General features: G+C 45.2%; 1 protein-coding gene across 1 annotated transcript in view; it reads left to right on the forward strand.

The window, feature by feature from the left end:
- LOC124545273 (amino acid transporter AVT1B) overlaps positions 1-22475 on the forward strand; it is a 219807-nt gene that overhangs the window by 191749 nt on the left and 5583 nt on the right. The window contains exons 8-9 of the mRNA XM_047124155.1: positions 4796-5002; positions 12751-13024. Of these exons, the coding sequence (XP_046980111.1) occupies positions 4796-5002; positions 12751-13024 (481 nt within the window). The remainder of the gene's footprint in view (positions 1-4795; positions 5003-12750; positions 13025-22475) is intronic.

Genomic DNA, 22475 nt, shown 5'->3' on the forward strand with positions numbered 1-22475 from the left:
AAACAGAAATTTATGTTACTCTTTTTGCACATTTCTCTCACGTTAAAGTAGGCCTAAAGCTAGAACTGTATTCCAGAGAAAAATAATGCATCCATTTACCTTATTTAACACAACACTAATACTTACAGTAATGTAAGTAAACTTACATTATGTTTATAACAAGAAGAATCGTTTAAATGTAGCTTCTAATATCTTATTCACATTACTTGTGGAGGCAGAATTCACTATGATCTCGCGGGTGCAGTATTGGCAACTTGAGTGTAGTTGTTTCACTGAGTTAATAGTTTTGTTTATTGCAAATGGACATGATTTATTTACCTATTTATTTGTGTAAAAAGCAATTGATAAAAGTAAATGTGATAGGTGGTTTCAGTGCCTTGACTGATGTTTATGTGTTACTCAGATGATAGTTCAAAAATAAGTGCTTACTTTCTGTTAGGGATTATATTAACTGAATAAAAGTCTGTTATACATTGAGACTTCCTGGCAGGTTAAAACTGTGTGCAGACTGAGACTTGAACTATAAACCTTTGCCTTTTGCGGGCAAGTGCTCTACTGATGGAGCTACACAAACATGACTCACACGACCCGTCTTTACAGCTTTACTTCCGCCAGTACCTCGTTTCCTACTTTCCAAACTTCACAGAACCTCTCCTGCGAAACTTGCATTCCTGGAAGAATAGATATTGCGAAGCCATGGCTTAACTACAGCTGGAGGGGGGGGGGGTGGGGGGGAATGTTTCCAGAATGAAATTTTCACTCTGCAGCGGAGTGTGCGCTGATTTGAAACTTCCGCGCGGATTGAAACTGTTTGCAGACTGAGAGTTATAAAAAAATCTACACTAAACGTCAGTCACCAGTAACCTATAGTAGAACTAGCTGAGGTATTTCTCCGACAGTAACAATGTGGAGATAGAAAAGGACATTCGTACAGTAAAACAAATCATAGGGAAACAAAGGAGAAACAAAATGTTCAAATGTGTGTGGAATCTTATGGGACTTAACTGCTAAGGCCATCAGTCACTGGCCGCGGTGGCCATGCGGTTCTAAGCGCTGCTGTCCGGAACCGCGGGACTCTACGGTCGCAGGTTCGAATCCTGCCTCTGGAATGGATGTGTGTGATGTCCTTAGGTTAGTTAGGTTTAAGTAGTTCTACGGCACTGATGACCTAAGATGTTAATTCCCATAGTGCTCAGAGCCATTTGAACCATTTTCATCAGTCCCTAAGCTTACACACTACTTAACCTACATCTACATCTACAGCCATACTCCGCAAGCCACCTGACGGTGTGTGGCGGAGGGTACTAATGACAAACACATACACCTATGCCCGAGGGAGGACTCGAACCTCCGCCGGGACCAGCCGCACAATCCATGACTGCAGCCCCCAAGACCGCTCGGCTAATCCCGCGTGGCGAAACAAAGGGAGTTCAGCCTTAAATCCACATCGCTTTTATATACAGAGGGGTCCCAAAAATGTACACCGTGTTTAAAAGTCCATAACTAGCAATCTAATTGACGTAGTTGTCTCATCTTTGGTAGTGTAGTAGTTTGTAGATCCAGCAATCGCCACACAAGCGTTGTATTGCGTTGTTTTGTTTTGTCAGATGACAGTCGCCAGATAGTCAGTGTTTTGTTCTTAGTTGCACCTGGTTACTCGAGTAAACATGGCCGGCGCAAGGCGTTACATTCGATGAAAGAAAGTCAGTTTTGAAGTGGTATTTTAAGTACGAAAACATTAATGAGGTTCAACGGCAATGGCGAAATGAGTATGAAACAGAGCCACCGACACGTTTAACGATTCGTCGAATTCTAGACAAGTTTGAATCCGAAGGCTGTGTTAAAGATGTACACAAACAACGATCTGGACGACAGGTAACAGTAACAAGCCCAACTGACTCCCGTCGTGTGTTACAACAATTCACTCGCTCACCGCAGTTCTGTGAGATAGTGTACCCGTGAAACTGGAGTGAGTCGCTCAAGTGTTCGGCAAATTTTGAAGACAGCAAAGTGGAAGTGCTACATCCCACGATTGCTACACGCAATGAACGAGGACGACCCGGATCGTAGAATGGAGTACTGTGAGTGGTTTACCAACACGGTGCGCAACGATGAAGAGTTTGCAGAGATGATTGAGTGGTCTGATGAGGCACAGTTCAAACTCAATGGTACAGTAAATCGCCACAATTGCATCTACTGGGCCGCCGAAAATCCGAACGTCCATGTAGACAAAGCCGTGAATTTGCCAGGAGTAAATGTGTGTTGTGGGTTGTGTTACCGGGGCTCGACTGGACCATTCTTCTTTAACGGCACAGTTACCGGTGAGGTGTACCTTCAGAAGCTTTAGACATCAATTTTACCTGCCATCCGAGACTTGTATGGAGACGGAAGAGTTTACTTTCAACAAGATGGTGCCCCAGCCCACTATCAAAATCGTGTTAGGGCGTATCTCGACGAAAATATACCAGGAAGACAGATAGGCCGTAGAGTTGCTGTGGAGTATCAAGCATGTTCCCCAGAACTAATCCGTCTGGACTTTTACCTGTGGGGAACATTAAAGGACGTCGTTTATCGACAAAAGCCACGCACATTGGATGAACTTCGAGAATCCATCGTACATTCATGCGCAAATATCCAACTGAACGAGTTGCAGACACTAGTTCGTGCTGCAGTTCGGCGGCATCGTTTGTGTGTGGATGTTAATGATGGCCATTTCGAACACCTACAGTGATATCTTTAAGTTGGACTTTAAGCTACACTTTCAGCAAAAATGGGACAACTCCGTCAATTAGTTAGCAAGTTGTGGACTTTTAAACAGTGGATACATTTTTTTGGACCCCTCTGTATTTTGAAAAGCCTTTCGATCAAGTTTTGAGTTATAAATTATTTACAATAATGAATGACAATGGCTATCCATCACACCTAACAAGAGCAAGGGAAAGGTTATATCATGAAACGAAAATGATTACAAAAACAGGAGAGAAAAAGGATAAATGAGAGAAAAATCAGTCGAGAAGTGAGACACGGGTTTATTATTTTCATCCACTCCTTCTAACGTTTATACTGACAATGTCCTTAAAAAACTGGAAATGACAAAATTATTCGGATTAGTCACGGAATCATTTATTCGGCGCAAGTGTGTTACGGAGATGCTCGACAAAAATCGAGTGACAGGCGCTACAAGAGAGGCGTTGTGCATCACAGAAAGGCTTACTATCGAAATTTTGATGATGATGTCTGGTTTGTTGGGCGCTCAACTGCGCGGTTATTAGCGCCCGTACAATTTCCCAATATTTGCTCAGTCCAATCTCGCCACTTTCATTAATGATGATGAAATGATGAGGACAACACAAACACCCAGTCATCTCGAGGCAGGTGAAAATCCCTGACGCCGCCGGGAACCGAACCCGGGACCCCGTGCTCGGGAAGCGAGAACGCCACCGCGAGACCACGAGCTGCGGACCGAAATTTTGAGAGAACGCTTTCAAGAAGACCCTCACAATATGTCACTTCCTCCCACATGCATCCCGCGTAAAGACAACGATATGCAAATCGAGAAATTAGAACTTATGCAGCGGCTTACCGACGGTAATAATTCTTCCCACGCGCCAGTCGTGTGTGAAAGAGAGAAGGGGGGAGCAGTTCGTATATAGGGTGAAAAGTATTTAAACCGACAAACTCTGGGAGGTTGTAGGGGACATCAAAACAAATATTTTTCCCTAATGTCATTTTTTCCTATGAGGAGTATTTAAACCGGTAGAGGAAGATTTCTGTGGCGGCAAATTAATTAAACCAACAAAACACTTTTCCATTTTTTTATGACCAAGAGACAACAACTAGGTAGCAGATACGGCCCAATTAATCAGTCTCCAACAACACCGACCCACACATTAACGACGAACCGCACTTGATGAGCGCTAGTTACTGTGGCATGTGGGTTATCCTCACTCCAAACATGCGAATTGTGCATGTTGAAGACTCCATCACGTCCGAACCTTGCTTCATCGGTAAACAACACAGCGGGTGGAAATGTAGGATGCGTTTCACATTGTTCCAGGTACTACTGCGAAAACTGTGCTCTGGGTGGATAATCAACTGGTTCCACGTTGTGGACACGCTGTAAGCGAAATGGACGTAAGAATTGCTCTAGAAGGACTGTTCTTACATTCGTCTGATTCGTCCGCATGTGACGTGCAATTGCACGAGTGATGATTGAAGGATCCCGCCTCACACGCTGCAAGACAGCTTCCTCAAATTGCAGCGTTCTTTCCGTGCGACTGCATCCCTCTCCAGGTAATCTGCTAACTGATCCGGCCTCACGCAGACGTTGGTACACAGTAGCAAAGGTCGTATGATGCGGGATACGGCGATTGAGATATTGTTGTTGATAAACCGGCTGTGCAGTTCGTCCCATGTGGTGCGCTACGTAGTACGCACCAACCATATCAGTGTACTCACTCCATGTGTATCGCTTCATTAGTAAACAGAGACAATGCACTACTACACTGGTGGACAGCAGTTGCCTACAACTGAAGAGTGTAATACGCCCTCTAACTACTGAAGATCGTAACACGGCCTCTATCAACTGAAGAGCGTAATTAGGGCTCCAACGGTTTAAATAATCCTCGTGGGAAAAAATGACATTAGGGAAAAATATTTGTTTTGATGTCCCTTACAACCTCCCAGAGTTTGTCGGTTTAAATACTTTTCACCCTGTATACTCTCCACGGCACACTGCTAGGTTGCTTACGGAATAGATAAATATTAGTTTTATGTATCGTTTCCGTTTGTGCAGTGACGGGCGGCCTGTCGCTGGCGACGACGGGCGTGGTGCTGGCGCGGTTCGGCGGCGCGGCGCGCGCCAACCTGCTGCAGGGGTTCGCGTCCAGCCCGCAGCTCTACCTGGCGCTGCTGCTCTCCACGGCGCAGCTCTGCCTGGCGCTCGTGCTGTCCGCCGCGCGCTGCTTCGGCGACATCGAGGACAAGCTGGGCATGCCACAAGGTCGGCTGCGCTGCCGTGCCAGACTGCGGCACTGTTGTCATTGCTGCATACTGATGTGACGCATGTATTCTCCACACTGATACACTATGTGATCAAAAGTATACGGACAATTGGCTGAAAATGAGGTACACGTTCGTGGCGACCTCCATCGGTAATGCATGGTGTTGGCCCACCATTAGCCTTGATGACAGCTTACATTCTCGCAGGCATACGTTCAATCAGGTACTGGAAGGTTTCTTGGGGAATGGCAGCCCATCCTTACGGGGTGCTGCACTGAGGAGAGGTATCGACGTTGGTCGGTGAGGCCTGGCACGCAGTCGGCGTTCCAAAACATCCCAAAGGTGTTATAAAGGATTCAGGTCAGGACTCTGTACAGGTCAGTCCATTACAAGGATGTTCTTGACGTGTAACGACTCCTCCACGGGCCGTGCATTATTGAATAGGTGCTCGATCGTGTTGAAAACTGCAGTCGCCATCCCCGAATTGCTCTTCAACAGTGGGAAGTAAGAAGGTGCTTAAAACATCAATGTAGACCTGTGCTGTGACAGTGCCACGCAAAACAACAAGGGGTGCAAGACCCCTCCATAAAAAAACACGACCACACTATAACACCACCGCCTCCGAGTTTTACTGTTGGCACTACACACGCCGGCAGATGACGTTCACCGGGCAATTGCCGCACCCACACCCTGCCATTGGATCGCCACTCCACACAACGTTTTTCCACTGTTCAGTCGTCCACCTACGCTCCTTGCACAAAGCGAGGCGTCGTATGGCATTTACGGGCGTCATGTGTGGCTTATGAGCACCCGCTCGACCATGAAATCCAAATTTTCTCACCACCCGCCTACCTTAGTACTCTTAAAGGATCCTGTTGTAGTTTGGAACTCCTGTGTGATGGTCTGGATAGATGTCTGCCTATAACACATTACGACCCTCTTCAACTGTCGGCGGTCTCTGTCAGTCAACAGACGAGGTCGGCCTGTACGCTTCTGTGCTCTACGTCTCCCTTCACGTTTGGACTTCACTGTCACATCGCAAACAGTGCACCTAGGAATGTTTAGGACTGTGGAAATCTCGCGTACAAACGTATGACACAAGTGACGTTTGAAGTCCGTGAGTTTCGCTGAGTGCCCCATTCTGCTCTCTCACGATGTCTAATGACGACTGAGGTCGCTGACACGGAGTACCTGTCAGTAAGTGGCAGCACAGTGCACATAATATGAAAAACGTTTGTTTTTGAGGTGTTCGGATACTTTTGGTCACATAGTGTTTCTACAAGGATGGGAAAAAATATGAAAACGCCAAAAATACAACAGATTACCAGGCCTAATACGGTCTAGGAAAACGGTAGGCGCCGGCCGGTGTGGCCCTGCGGTTCTAGGCGCTTCAGTCTGGAACCGCGTGACCGCTACGGTCGCAGGTTCGAATCCTGCCTCGGGCATGGATGTGTGTGATGTCCTTAGGTTAGTTAAGTTTAAGTAGTTCTAAGTTCTAGGGCACTGATGACCACAGATGTTAAGTGCCATAGTGCTCAGAGCCATTTGAACTTTTTTTTTTTTTTTTGTTTTTTTTTGTTTTTTTTTTTTTTTTGGAAACTGGTTGGCATTCGAAACATCTTCGATATGGATAAACACAGGTTCCGTATGATCATAAAGTCAATCTAACACGGTCCGCCTTTGTTCCACGTCGTCGCGCAAAACGTGAAAAACGTGAACGTGATTACTCAGGCTTTTGACAGTGGAAGACGATGTTTCTGGGACGCGGAAAAACAGTGCAGTCCTTGTCGTAATGCGGAAACAGAGCGATTTACCTTACGTCCAAAAGGGCATGACCATTGGCTTTCGGGCCAGGGGTGGAAGCATTCTCGAAATGGCAAAGTTTGCAAACTGTTCGCGTGCCGCCGTCGTTTAGGTATGTTGTGCATGCCAAAGTGGCACTATCCAAAACCGGCGGCGAGTCAATTGTGGTGCAGCACGGGCCTTTCGCGATAGGGGTGAACGACGTCTGTGGAGAGGTGAATGAGCGAATAGACATGCAGCTGTTGGGCAACTCACAGCTACACTCTCTCCACAACGACCATTCAGCAAGCGTTACTACGTATGGCCATCCGCAAGAGACGCCTGGTTCACGCTCGCATGCTGACTGCTGTAAATCGGTGGGAAAGGCTGCTGGCGTTCGCTGGGTGGTGACTGGTGGCCCTGCAACAGTCTGACCCTGCAACAGTCTTTGGAAGGCTCCAGGGTGGATGAGGGAGCGTTACGGTCTGGGAAACATTTTTCTGCCATTCCCTGGTTGACCATTCTGGAAGGGGGAGTGCATCTATTCTTGGGCACCATGTCTACAGTTACATGAAATTTGTTTTTCCTCGACACGATGGCGTGTACAGTAGAACAATGCCAAGTGGGACACAGTTCTCGGGGTACGCGCTTGGCTCAAACAGCACGACGACTAGTCTACCGTACTCCCTAGACCAGCAAATCCAGGAGACATAAACGCAGTCGAGACTCTCTGGGACTAACTCGATCCAGCTGTTTGCTCCATGGATCCTCAACCGAGTAATCTACTGCAGCTGGCCACGGCACTGGAATCACCAAGTTCCACCTCCCTGTCTGTATCCTCCAGAACCTCATTGACACTCTATCTGTACGTCTCGCAATGGCCCACATTTCAAAAATGATTACTCAGGCTTTTGACAGGTCGTCGCCTTAATGTCTATGGACAGTGTATAACATTCACCCAGCAAGTAAGTGGCGAGCTCAGGTAATGATGATAAAGGTGGTAAGCGATCACGCACCCTTCTCTGCAAAGTAGATCACAAAGACTCAGTAGTATTGAGATGTCGTGACGGCGATGGCCAGGGGGTATGGGACAATTCATCCTCGTGCTAACAAAAATAGTCCTGGACAATGTAAGGTGTGTGAACAGCAGCTCTCATATCTTGAATCACAGTATGAACATTGCGGAACAGACATTGTACGATGGGATGGAGCTGATCAGCCAAAATGGCCACAAAATCCTTGGAAGTAATGCGATCTTGTGTAGTACTCATGAGGTCCATGGACTATCACAATATGGCTGCACGAATCATCACCAAACCTCCGTCATGTTTCACTCTTGGGACCTAACTCGACCAGAAGTTGGAAACAGTGTGAAACAAGACTATTCCGACCAAACGACATTCTTCCATCGTCACATAGTCCAAGTTTTATGACTTCGGCACCAAGTTTTCCTGTTACGGGCATTTGCATCACAGATGAGTGATTTTGGAATTCCATCCCTCCTTGCGATTCCCACTTAAAAGCACCACCTTTCTTTTTGTTTTGGTGCTGACAGAAATCGCGAGTGCGATATTCAGTTCTGCAGTGGCATTTACAGCCGTCATCCTCTTTCGTCACAGTCCTCTTCAATTACCGTGTCACGATAACTTAACACACGCTTTCGTCCTCGTTCTCGGATAACGATTTTCCGCCTCCCTTGTATGCCGTGTAAATCCTCGATACGATGCCTCTTGAGACACCATACACTTTGTCTCCCTTGGTTACGAAAGTACCCTCCATAGGAGCACCAACAATTTGCCCATCTCGAATGCACTAAGCTGCGACATAAGGCACTCAACACGCGTCAGGACACTGTTTCTGAGCATGACTGACGCTTGCAAAGCATTGAGGACATTGCACTGCTGCGATTCATGGTTAAATACACGCTTGCCCTGCATCTACATTTATTTTCAAGCGTGCATTTCTAGCGGTGTTTCCATATTTTAGTCAAATCCCTGTACATATATTTTCTCTACACAGTTGTGTACAGCTTCAGTTTATGTAAAGAAGGACATCAACGAAAAAAAGAAAAGGTGTTGCAACATATGTATAATGATTCACTGGCACATTTCAGCCACGAGACCACCTCTAATTCTCGGGCTAGCATTCTATCATGTTCCAAAAAGACTACCAGGCGTCAGTTATGTAATTTTAAGACTGTATGCCTCACAATTAGTAAATATTTAAAAAATCTCGCCGGCCTTTGTGGCCGAGCGGTTCTAGGCGCTTCAGTCTGGAACCACGCGACTGATATGGTCGCAGGTTCGAATCCTGCCTCGGGCATGGTTGTGTGTGATGTCCTTAGGTTAGTTAGGTTTAAGTAGTTCTAATTTCTAGGGAAATGATGAACTCAGATGTTAAGTCCCATTGTGCTCAGAGCCATTTGAACCATTTTTTTGAAAAATCTCGCGATTCATCGCCAAGAACTGCTGCTAAAAATTTCTTTACTGTAGAATCAGTCTCGTGTCTACAGATCAACAGATATCCCGAAATATTTACACCTTACAAGGAGATAAATATCAATGTCATCGTCACTGTTCTCAAATACTAATATGTATTATATCGTCAGTAGTAAAATGAGCCGGACATTGCTCTCCTGCATTTATACTAACATGAAATAATAAAGTTACGAAGGGAAGCACACTACATACTGATGAGAGCGGGGGGTACGTGGATCGAACGGGGGAAAGCCCTAATAGCAGTTACGGTGGGACGTGCCCCCTGCCACACACTTCATAATGGTTTGCAGAGTACAGATGTAGATGTGGATGCAGCTTTTTAGGAGACCACGTATGGAACACTAGTGCGAAGCATTATTGCGTACTGCTCGAATGTTAGGGATCCCCAATAGGTCAATTAAAGGAAAACATCGAAGCAGTCCAGAGGTGGGCTAGTAGATTTGTTACCGGTAGGTTCGATCAACACGCGAGTAACACGGAGATGCTTTGGGAACTCAAATGCCAATCCCTGAAGGGAAGCTGGCGTTCTCTTCACGCAACGGTACTGAAAAAATTTAAAGAACCGCCATTGGAAGCTGACTGTAGAGAACGACTTTGCAGCCGCCAAGCTGCAGGACTGCGAAAACAAGAGAAATAAAATGGTTCAAATGACTCTTAACATCTGAGGTCATCAGTCCCCTAGACTTAGAACTACTTAAACCTAACTAACCTAAGGACATCACACACATCCGTGCCCGAGGCAGGATTCGAACCTGCGACCGTAGCAGCAGCGCGGTTCCGGACTGAAGCGCCTAGAACAGCTCGGTCACAGCGGCTGGCAAGGGCTTGTATAATCTGTCCTTTTTTCCTCTCTCTATCTGCGGGTGGAACAAGAAAGGAAATGACTAGTAGTGCTATGTGCTATCTACGTCTACATCTACATCCATACTCCGCAAGCCACCTGACGGTGTGTGGCGGAGGGTACTTTGAGTACCTCTATCGGTTCTCCTATTCGTCTCGTATTGTTCGAGGAAAGAAAAGATTCTCGGTATGCCTCTGTGTGGGCTCTAATCTCTCTGATTTTATCCTTATGGTCTCTTCGCGAGATATACGTAGGAGGGAGCAATATACTGCTCGATCCTCGGTGAAGGTATGTTCTCATAACTTCAGCAAAAGCCGGTACCGAGGTACTGAGCGTCTCTCCTGCAGAGTCTTCCACTGGAGTTTATCTGTCATCACCGTAATGCTTTCGCGATTACTATATGATGCTGTAACGAAGGGCGCTGCTCTACGTTGGATCTTCTCTATCTCTTCTATCAACCCTATCACACCGGTAAGCAGTAATCAAGCAGTGGGCAGTATTCAAGGAGTGGGCGAACAAGTGTACTGTAACCTACTTCCTTTTTTTTCGGTCTGTATTTTCTTAGGATACTTCCAATGAATCTCAGTCTGGCATCTGCTTTACCGACGATTAATTTTATAAGCTCATTCCATTTTAAATCACGCCTAATGCCTACTCCCAGATAATTTATGGAATTAACTGCTTCCAGTTGCTGACATGCTGTATTGTAGCTAAATGATAAAGGATCTTCCTTTCTATGTACTCGCAGCACATTACACTTGTCTACATTGAGATTCAATTGCCATTCCCTGCACTATGCGTCAATTCGTTGCAGATCCTCCTGCATTTCGATACCGTTTTCCATTGTTATCTGATGTTATCCACAAGGCCATTTGTATATACTGTGAATAGCAACGGTGCTACGACACTCCCCTGCGGCACACCTGAAATCACTCTTACTTCGGAAGACTTCTCTCCATTAAGAATGACATGCTGCGTTCTGTTATCTAGGAACTCTTCAATCCAATGACACAATTGGTCTGATAGTCCATATGCTTTTACTTTGTCCATTAAACGACTACTGCCGTTGAAGGCCACATGGTACCACTCACACACTTTCACACATCTATGAATATACACTGTTATAAAGAAACTTTGCCAGCATCCAGTACACGTGGAGCCAGCTGGCTATCACAACGGCAGCAGACAGGTGGATGCCAACAACAAAAGCCCCCCAAGCTGTCGCAAGCCAGCACCACGCCTGAAACAGCCATGCAACCTCCGGAAAACCATCTGGAGATGAGCCCTGAGTGGCTCGAAAACCGGGTCATAGAATCAATAAATAACTATTCAAAAAAATGACTGGTTGCTGTTTCCTGTATTTAAATTTAAATACTTCGATAACTACTGAGTGGAGAGAAGTCTTCCGAAGGAAGAGTGATTTCAGGTGTGCCGCAGGGGAGTGTAATAGGACCGTTGCTAATCACAATATACATAAATGACCTTGTGGGTGACATCGGAAGTTCACTGAGGCTTTTTGCAGATGATGCTGTGGTGTATCGAGAGGTTGTAACAATGGAAAATTGTACTGAAATGCATGAGGATCTGTAGCGAATTGGCGCATGGTGCAGGGAATGGCAATTGAATCTCAATGTAGACAAGTGTATTGTGCTGCGAATACATAGGAAAATAGATCCCTTATCATTTAGCTACAAAATAGCAGGTCAGCAACTGGAAGCAGTTAATTCCATAAATTATCTGGGAGTAGGCATTAGGAGTGATTTAAAATGGAATGATCATATAAGGTTGATTGTCGGTAAAGCAGATGCCAGACAGATTCATTGGAAGAATCCTAAGGAAATGCAATCCGAAAACAAAGGAAGTAGGTTACAGTACGCTTGTTCGCCCACTGCTTGAATACCGCTCAGCAGTGTGGGATCCGTACCAGGTAGGGTTGATAGAAGAGATAGAGAAGATCGAACGGAGAGCAGCGCGCTTCGTTACAGGATCATTTAGTAATCGCGAAAGTGTTACGGAGATGATAGATAAACTCCAGTGGAAGATTCTGCAGGAGAGACGCTCAGTAGCTCGGTACGGGCTTTTGTTAAAGTTTCGAGAACATACCTTCACCGAGGAGTCAAGCAGTATATTGCTCCCTGCTACGTATATCTCGCGAAGAGACCTTGAGGATAAAATCAGAGAGATTAGAGCCCACACAGAGGCATACCGACAATCCTTCTTTCCACGAACAATACGAGACTGGAATAGAAGGGAAAACCGATAGAGGTACTCAGTGTACCCTCCGCCACACACCGTCAGGTGGCTTGCATAGTAGGGATGTAGATGTAGATGTAACTGTAGAGTGCATAGTACAAACCTGAAGAAGATACCGCTCGTCTTTGCAACTTTTTTTTGAAACTGTGAAGAGACTTCATGGGCTACTTGTATACTTAACTTGTTAGGTAAGACTTTGTAGACGTAGACGTACAACAGGACTAATAATTTTTTGATGGTTGGAACACCGACTACTGGATGGCTTGCGGATTTTGTGGATAACCATGAACGAGTGTCTGTCCGCAGATGCCTTAGCTCGCGGACACGAGTGTGTGTGGTGAAGCCCACGGTGAGGGAGCGCGCTCTGTGCGGCAGGTTTCGGGTGGCAGCGCGCTCTGCTGCGCACGGCCCTCGTGGGGCTGGCAGTGCTGGCGGCGGAGGGCGTGCCGCGCTTCGACCTGCTGATGGGGCTGGTGGGCGGCGCTCTGACGGGCCCGCTCATGCTGCTGCTGCCGCCGCTCGTGTACGCGCGCCTGCGCACCCTGCAGGATCAGGCGCGGCGCGTCCCGGCGCCCGACTACACCGCCACCGACGACAGCGTCGACGAGACGCTGCCGCCGAGTCTGCCACCTGTCGGCGCTGCCGAGAGGTCAGTAGAGCCAACACCGCCTAGACTACAGGCCTGCGCGCACACTCGTGACGTCACATACTGATGGCCGGATCAGTATCGGAACGCTCCTGTTAAGCACTCTGCAGCTGTAAGAACTTTACGAGTTGTAGAGCTGAGACCGCATAGGGATTCTCGCGCTTTCCTCTTCTACATGGCCTTGTAATGAAAGTATGGAAATTTATATCATTGCGAAAAGCAACTGAACAAAACTGCCCTATTTTATTTCAAGATGTAAAATTATTTTGACGATTTGCCTTAAATACGCATTTCCATGCTTGAATACAGACTCTAATTTTAAATTCCGTCTTTTACCTCAGGAGCTACGTTTTCTTGCAGTAAAAAATCGGCAATATGCAACAACAAGCAGACGTTTTAGTTTTTAAATAAAGCAGCTGCAGCTCCTACAGAATTTAAGAATGTGTTTCTCCGGTTATTTTCGTAAATTTTCCTCTCCACTTAATTTGCTGACCTCACACGAAGCTCACATCATTCGACGAAATGGAGCACCTCCTGATAGCCGGCCGGTGTGGCCGACCGGTTCTAGGCGCTTCAGTCAGGAACCGTGCGACTGCTACGGTCGCAAGTTCGAATCCTGCCTCGGGCATGGATGTGTGTGATGTCCTTAGGTTAGGTAGGTTTAAGTAGTTCTAAGTTCTAGGGGACTGATGACCTCAGCAGTTAAGTCCCATAGTGCTCAGAGCCATTTGAACCATTTGAACCTCCTGACATAATATTTAATAAATCAAAAAAACCCGAAAAAATATTTAATTTCCCTGTTTCCCTGAACTTTAGAACCTTAAACATGAAAAGATTGTTTCCCCTATATCCTTGACTGAAATTCGTGTCGCAGAGTGCTGTTGATTTAATCACAATGCACTTATCTCGAAATTCTGCTTTATATACTGCCTAATCTGTCGAACACTGAATTCATTAAAACAATTTTCTAAGGTGGTTTGCTCAAATTGAAATTATTTCCGAATAGCTGTATATGTAAAAACTGAAAAAAAAATCATTCTGTAGCTCTTCCAAATATAAGTACTGGAAACTCAATAATCTGGTAGGAATTATAAGGAATACTAAAAATTTTCGAGTCACACTAATTAATATAACTAATCTGTGTGACAATACTTGCAAATATGAGAGATATTTCACAGCCAGCTTAGTATTAACCTCGCAGCAATGGTCCAGAATTATGAAACAAATGATACTGGTAAATGATAAATAACTGCTTTTAAAAACAAGTGGCAAATGTGGTGCAATGGAAACAAATAACGCCCTATAAATTTTTATCACTTACTTACCCTTGAATTATGCGTAGACACAAATTCCTGTCTGGGAATAGGTGCAATCCAGCTATTTCTCAACTTCACACTTTTGGGAAATCGAAACATGTGCACTTTCATGTTTTTTTGGGATTTATAATTTCCCTGGCAAAAAGGAACGCAACACTTGTATCCCATACTTCGATGAACTGTAGGCGAATATTGTATGAAATCTATATCAGTTTCACGTGGCGCACACTTTCAACACAACATACACGTCAACAGGACTGCCGCGTAAAGATAAGATGGCCAACAGTATGTGACGTCACGTGTCAATATGGCCGCTGTGCGTAGGCCTTGAAGGCCTAGAAGGCTTTGGTAGAGCGCTGCCGGCACGCGGACGATCCGCGTGGTCTACACCGGAGAGAGAGAGGGCGAATTAACTTCTCGTGGCTCGACGGAAGCTGCCGAATATGACCGATGCTGCCTCGCCTAATGGCACAGCCGACTGCAGTTTGCGCTGACGTTATGCGCTTCGGTTTCTCCCAACTGCACGTGCTTTGCGATGTAGATGTTCCTTTCTTCAGTCGAAACACTGGTCTGATGAAGCTCTCCATGCTCGTCTGTCCTGTGCAAGCGTCTTCATCTCGGCGTAACTGCCTGCTTCTGTATCCAAGCTTTGGTCTCCCTCTACAATTTTTACTCACCACAATTCCTTCCACTATCAAACTGGCGATTGTTTATTCCCTCAGGATGTGTCCTATCAACCCATTCCTTTTTAATTCAAGCTGTATCATAATTTTGTTTCTCCCACGATTTGATTCAGGATCTTCTCACTTGTTATTTGATCTATCCATCTAATCCCCAGCGTTCTTCTGTATCACCACGATTCAAAAGCTTCTATTCTTTTTTTTACTTGAACTGTTTATCGTCCATACTCTAGACAAATACCTTAAGAAAAGACACCCCATCACTTAAATTTATGCAAATTGAAGGTGGAGGGAGGAGAAAGGAAAGGAAAGGGAAGAAACTACTGAAGTCAGCTACAGCAGAACTTTACGCGGAATCAGCGCGACGAGTGAAAATGTGTACCGGACTGGGATTCGAATTCAGGATCGCCTGCTTATTAGGGAGTTGCATTAGCGAATGCGTGCTAAGAAAGTCTGCGCATTTGCAGTTAACATTGAGTCCAAACGAAACAGCCGTCAACGCAATTCCCTAGTAACAGAATAACTCATCTACTTACTTTTAGTTTCTCATTTTCCGATCTAATTCCTACGGCCTCTCACTTAGATTACACTCCATTACTTGTGTTTTACTTTTTCTGATGTTTATCATATAGCCTATTTTCAAGACACTATTCGTTTAATTCATCTGCTCTTCCAAATCCTTTGCCATCTCTGATAGAATTACAACGAAATCGGCGAACCTTAAAGATTTTATTTCCTCACAATATACTTTAATTCAGTCTCTACATTTCCCCTTGGTTTCCTTTACTGTTTGCTAAATGTACAGACTGAATAATATCGGAGATAGGCTACAACCATGCCTCGCTTCCTTCTCAACTATGGCCACCCTTTCATATCCTTCAACTCTTATAACTGTAGTGTGGTTGCTCGTCAAAGTAGGGCTCGGCAAGCACGAAGACATTCAGTACAAACTCGCACCGTTTGCAGTTGGGCATTGTGTTTCTGAAATGTAAGCCCAGGATGATCTGCCATGAAGGGCAGCAAAGTAGGACTTTGATATAGTCGACCGGCCGCTTTGCTGTAAAGCTGCCGCAGATGACAGCCAGAGAGGTCCAACTATGAAATGAAATGGACCCCAGACTCCTGGTTGTAGAGCCGTATGGCGCGTGGCATTCAGGTTCATATCCTACTGCTGTCCTGGACGTTTTCAGAGACATCTTCGGCCTAGAATCTCATTGACTGAAATAGAAAGATTAAAACAATTTATATTCACAAGTAGACGGAATATAGTGATAATGACATTAACATACGTATGAACCATAAAAGCGCCTACAGATACCTGAGATAAGCGTGTAAGACAGATACACAACAGGCAGCCTTGAAATACCCAAACTGGGATGCTGAATTGAACAGCAGACAGGACGCTAGATATACGTAATTTGGTCACGTTATTTTGGTGAAAGACGTGTCTTGAGACGGTCTCCGTGGTGTCTTCGACCTCTAACCTCACTGACTGGAGTAGAATTGTCTTCAATGATGAGTTTCACTTCGAACTGAGCTCCGACGACCAGCGAAGACGTGTCTGGAGACGCCCCAGACAGTGATGGGGTACAAACCTGGCCAGGAGTGATGGTCTAGAGTGCCACTTCTTCTCATAGCAGGATCCATTTAGTTGTTATCCACCGCATCCTTACAGCACAGCGGTACATCGACGATGTTTTTCACCCCGTTTTGTCGCCTTTCATGGCAAGCCATCCTGCGCTTACATTTCAGCAAGATAATGCCTGCCCCCACAGGATGAGAGAGTCTACTGCTTGTCTTCGTGTCTGGGAAACAACAAAGTCGCCGGATCTCTCCCCACTCGAGATCGCTTGGATAATTATGTGCGGGGCACTCCGAGCAGCTCGGGATTTTAACGATGTAACTCGCCAATTGGACAATATTTGGCACGCTCACCCTCAGGAGGAAATTCAACAAATCTGCCAATCAATACCAAACCGCACAACTGCTTGCATAAAGACTGAGGTGGACCAACTCACTTTTGACTAGCTCAGTTTGTGAAACTCTATCCGTTGAATAAATCATCCAATTTTTCTGAGACTGTACTCATTTCTTTGTTTGTACATGAACATCACATCTACCAGTCCCCGTCGCATTCTGATTATTTGAGTAATTCCTTCGTAGTTCGTCATTTTTTGGTTTTGTTTTGAAGCGTAATTCTATGGTGCCTTCAGCAACGCTTACGAGTAAAGTGGCGGGACCAATGTTTTAGTAGTCACGGTGTAACGTGCCAAAAACGCGATAAATTACTTCGCCTTGAGTACTTCAGCTCCGATAACAGTATATCGATGGTAAAAGTGATACAGAAAAATCGGGACATGTAGTTGACGCCAGTACGTGAACTGAAGATAACAGAATATCAAAAAATTGCTTCATATTACTATAAAATAATCGAAACTAAAAGTTTTGAAAAGAAAGGAAGAAATGGGCAGAAGTTTCCAGTACGGTGGAGCTTGTTTTGTATAATATGAACCTCTTTTCTTGTTTTTTTGGGTTCGTTAAGTAACAGTCTAATTTATTTGTAGCTCTAAAACAAATAGGATTGGTTGCGCACGGGAGTATTCATTCATTAAAACGAAAGCTGCAGTGAGCATGTTTGTCAGAGCTAAAATTTTCTTCATGTATTTTGTCTCTGATGCCTTCAGAATTTCGTAGAGTGCACTCCAGTTGACATTATCAAATGCTTTCTTTAAATGTATAGATGACATATACATAGGTTTGCCTTTCTTCAACCTACGAGTATCTGCTAGGATAAGTCGTAAGGACAGTGCTGATTCATATGTTCCTAGATTTATCCAGAACAGGTTGAAGTCTACCAGTTTTGGCATTCTTCTCTAAATAATCTCTGTCAACATTCTGCAACCATAACTTACGAAACTGATGGTTCGGTAGCATTCAAACGTGTCATCACATGCTGTGTTTGTAGTTAACATTACTACATTCTTCCTAAAGGTGAGGATATTTCGCCTCTCTCACATTTCTTACAGACCAAGTGGGCAGATAAAATAATTCCGTCGTGTCTGGCTCACACAAGAATGCCAACAATTCTGAGAGAATCTCGTCTACAAAAGGGGCCTCGTTTCCGCTTATGTCTTTCAGTGTGCTATACAATTTTTTTGGCAGTATCATGTCTCCCATGTCATATTCACCTGCTTGCTCTTCTCTGTCTGTAATATGGTCCTCAAGATTGTTTACCTCAGATAGGCCCTCTATATAATCGTTCAGTTGCATCGCTCAGCTCTTTGCTGCGTACTCCTTGCCCTGTGAGCTCTTCATATTTATACAACTGCTCCTTACTCCAAAGGTCTCTTTAATTTTCCTGTACACGACATCTGTCTTTGCCCTAGATATGCAGTCTTGCATTTGTCGTCTAGCCTTTCCTGATCAACTAGTTTGCACTTTTTGTCAATATCATTTTCAGATGACTGTATTTCCTTTCATCTGCTTTGCTTGCTACATTTTTGTATATTTTCTCCTTCCGCCAGTTAAACTCAATATCTCACATGTTTTCCAGAGATTTCCACTAATCCTCTTGCTTTACCTACATGATCCTCAGCTGCCTTCATTATTTCATTTTTCAAAGCTACCCGTTTGTCTTCTGTTGCATACCTTTTTTCCTGTTTCGGTATAACTTTACCTAACGCTCCCTCAGAAGCTGTCAACAATCTCTGGTCCCCTCAATTTACCAGATTTATTCTGCTTAATTTTCTGTCTTTCTGCAGCGTCTTACAGTCAGCAGTTCATAAAGAATAAATTATGGTCAGAGTCCGCATCGGCCCCTGGAATTGTCTTAGAGTTTAAGATATGTTTTTCTTTCTTACCGACATATAATCAGTCTGAAACCTTCCAGTGCATCCAGGTTTCCTCCACATATAGAATCTCTTTCACGATTATTAAGTCGATAGCGATGATTAAATTATGTTCTGCGTAAAATTCTACGAGGTGTCTGTCATTCCTTTCCTCAATCCATGTTTTCCTACTATTTTTACTTCTCTTCCTTTTACTACCACCTAATTCCAGTATCTTTTTAATAACTGAATAATTTCGTTCACGTTATGACATACTGTTTCAATCTCTTCATCATCTGCAGAAATAGTTGACGTATACACTCGTACTGTTGTGGTGCGTTCACTAACCTGTGCTCGTACCAAAAAGGACGCTGCCCCTCTTCAGGATTATGGGTTAGCCTGGCCTTTCCACAGATACTCCACACATCATGGATCGCACTCAGAGACTGTTCGACCAAGTGAAGGATTGCTATGACGTTATTTGTGAAAAGGGGGGGGGGGGGGTGAGAATCGCACAAGGGACTCAAATGAGTAGTGTGTTACAAACAGTTCAGACTCAGTTTGAATGCGATGGAGTAAAACATTACCTCACTAAAAGACCTCTTCGCTTGCCGAGTTCACTGACGACGATAGACGTAAAAGGACTCTTTTTCATTCCTCCAAAATAATCCTCGGGTGAAAGTCCTTCCACCACCTACATGAATAATTTCCTGAAGGCAGATGAGATGGGTCATCTGATATGGGTTCCGACGTACTCGTATGTTGCTGTCAGCATTTATTAACGTTTATTCTACTATAACGAATCGTTTCCACAGATGGGGGTGCCTTGATTCGATTCATCACGATGACGTAGCCTCTTCTCTGCCCAGGCGTTCTGGTTTCATTTGGCGGGACGGAGGAGGCAGGAATCCGACAAAGGTGATGGTGGCCGCTCCAAGTCATACAGATTACAGTAAAACTCTTTACTATTGCATCAAGCTCGGTTATACACTGGAGTGCGCCCTCATTTGCTGGCTGCGGCCTAGAGCCGATTCAGTGGTCGTTGTAACAGACGCAGCAAAGGCAGCCATGCCTGGAGACAACTTGCGCTGATGAGGCACTGCGCTATGTGAGTTAGTGGTCAGCTAATGACAGTGCAGTGTTCTTGTAGGCGGAAGCAACTGCGAAAAGCGAAGCCAGTGGCAACTTGGCGCTGGCCCGTCGCGTGCACAAGATTCTGTGGACAGTCTGCTGACATCGAACCGTGGACCCCAAAGAGTCTGGCTGACTTTTGGATGGTGGAGCCCGTTTAAACCGATACCCAACTCCGCTGCCCTCTTCTACTGAACTATTTGCTGCTGGCAGACCACCGAGCCTGTTTGTTGGTAGTCCCTCCACACCGAATTGTTTTGCTGGCCGATGGTGGGTGGCAAGCAGGGAAGATTGCTGCAGTGCTGTGCCGTGCTTAATTACAGTGGTCGTATCACATGTTGACGTAACGCCGACGGTGGTCAGCAGGTTGGATGTTTCGTCAGCCATGTGTCTTTTGGGCGGTTACTGAATCACTGTACTTCGTAATTCCTCTTCGTTGCGACATTCCGTCTGCACTGTGACTTATTAGTAAAAGCTACAGATTTCTATCTTCTCGATAGCCATATCGTTGATTCACATCATGGCTTGTCAAATAACACCTTGGATGGAAAGAATGAGGTTTTCACTCTGCAGCGGAGTATGTGCTATATAAAACTTCCTGGCAGATTAAAACTGTGTGCCGGACCGAGACTCGAACTCGGGACCTTTGCCTTTCGCGGGCAAGTGCTCTACCATCTGACACCGTGGATGTCGTATCGTCATGTAAACAGCGTACAGCGCCAGATTTGCACCTGGTCTCCGAAATTGGAACTAATTTTTCTCGGCGTATCGATACCCCATTAACGCGTTAGCTCTTCTACTAGGTTTTGCTGCCGTGCGATAGTTACAGCTCACACTCGACCTGCATTAGTCTCGAGGGTATGGCTGGTCTAGAATTGATGCTACCCAGCACCGAGATAGTTCGTAATTCACTGGCCTGCAGTCCTCACATCTGCTGTAACCGAGCGAGGTGGCGCAGTGGTTAGCACACTGGACACTCATTCGAGTGGGTGACGGTTCAAACCCGCGTCCTGCCATCCTGATTTAGGTTTTCCGTGGTTTCCCCAAATCACTCCAGGCAAATGCCGGGATGGTTCCTTTGAAAGGGCGATTTCCTTTCCCATCCTTCCCTAATCCAATGGGACCGATAACCTCTTTGTTTGGTCCCCTCTTCAGAACCAACCAACCATCTGCTGTTAAAAGTCATGAGAGCCACTGTGATCAACACGACAGTTGCCTCTGGCGGCGGTGAAGTTCTTCGAATCGATGTACTCAGGGGCCTCACTATGGCACAGTGTTGCGTGAGTTGCCAGAAGCCAATGCGACCCACTAACTAGGTGCGATCAGAAGAGGTGATACCGTGGGTCTTACCCAGGCTGCAATCAGGTGTCACGCCCATGGCCAGTACACGGCTTGTCGTAATCCCAGTTACGTGACACGCCGAACTATGCTCTTCTCTTAGGCAACACATCAGCTGCCTCTAATTCAATTGGCCATTACGTGAGGTATTGTGACCCGACTCCGGCATCTGTCGGTTGTTTATTTTTTATCATTGTGTATCGTTTATCTACACGATGGAGTACAAGATCTCATTGAACGCTATAAAGGAGGTGTGACAGCTGATAAGTGGAAATTCTGTACTTCCAAGTGCGGCGTCGCGCTATTTCTCCAATCGTAACTATGATGTGCAGCATTAGGCACAACTACGATGCTATTCAATCTGTATATTGAGCAAGCAGTAAAGGAAACAAAAGAAAAGTTCGGAGTAGGTATTAAAATTCATGGAGAAGAAATAAAAACTTTGATGTTCGCCGATGACATTGTAATTCTGTCAGAGACAGCGAAGGACTTGGAAGAGCAGTTGAATGGAATGGACAGTGTCTTGAAAGGAGGATATAAGATGAACATCAACAAAAGCAAAACGAGGATAATGGAATGTAGTCAAATTAAATCGGGTGATGCTGAGGGAATTAGATTAGGAAACGAGACACTTAAAGTAGTAAAGGAGTTTTGCTATTTGGGGAGCAAAATAACTGATGATGGTCGAAGTAGAGAGGATATAAAATGTAGACTGGCAATGGCAAGGAAAGCGTTTCTGAAGAAGAGAAATTTGTTAATATCGAGTATAGATTTAAGTGTCAGGAAGTTGTTTCTGAAAGTATTCGTATGGAGTGTAGCCATGTATGGAAGTGAAACATGGACGATAAACAGTTTGGACAAGAAGAGAATAGAAGCTTTCGAAATGTGGTGCTACAGAAGAATGCTGAAGTTTAAGTGGGTAGATCACATAACTAATGAGGAGGTGTTGAATAGGATTGGGGAGAAGAGGAGTGGCACAACTTGACTAGAAGAAGGGATCAGTTGGTAGGACATGTTATGAGGCATCAAGGGATCACCAGTTTAGTACTGGAGGGCAGCGTGGAGGGTAAAAATCGTAGAGGGAGACAAAGAGATGAATACATTACGCAGATTCAGAAGGATGTAGGCTGCAGTACGTACTGGGAGATGAAGAAGCTTGCAC

Source organism: Schistocerca americana, chromosome 8, assembly GCF_021461395.2.
Source record: "Schistocerca americana isolate TAMUIC-IGC-003095 chromosome 8, iqSchAmer2.1, whole genome shotgun sequence".
Lineage (NCBI taxonomy): Eukaryota > Metazoa > Arthropoda > Insecta > Orthoptera > Acrididae > Schistocerca > Schistocerca americana.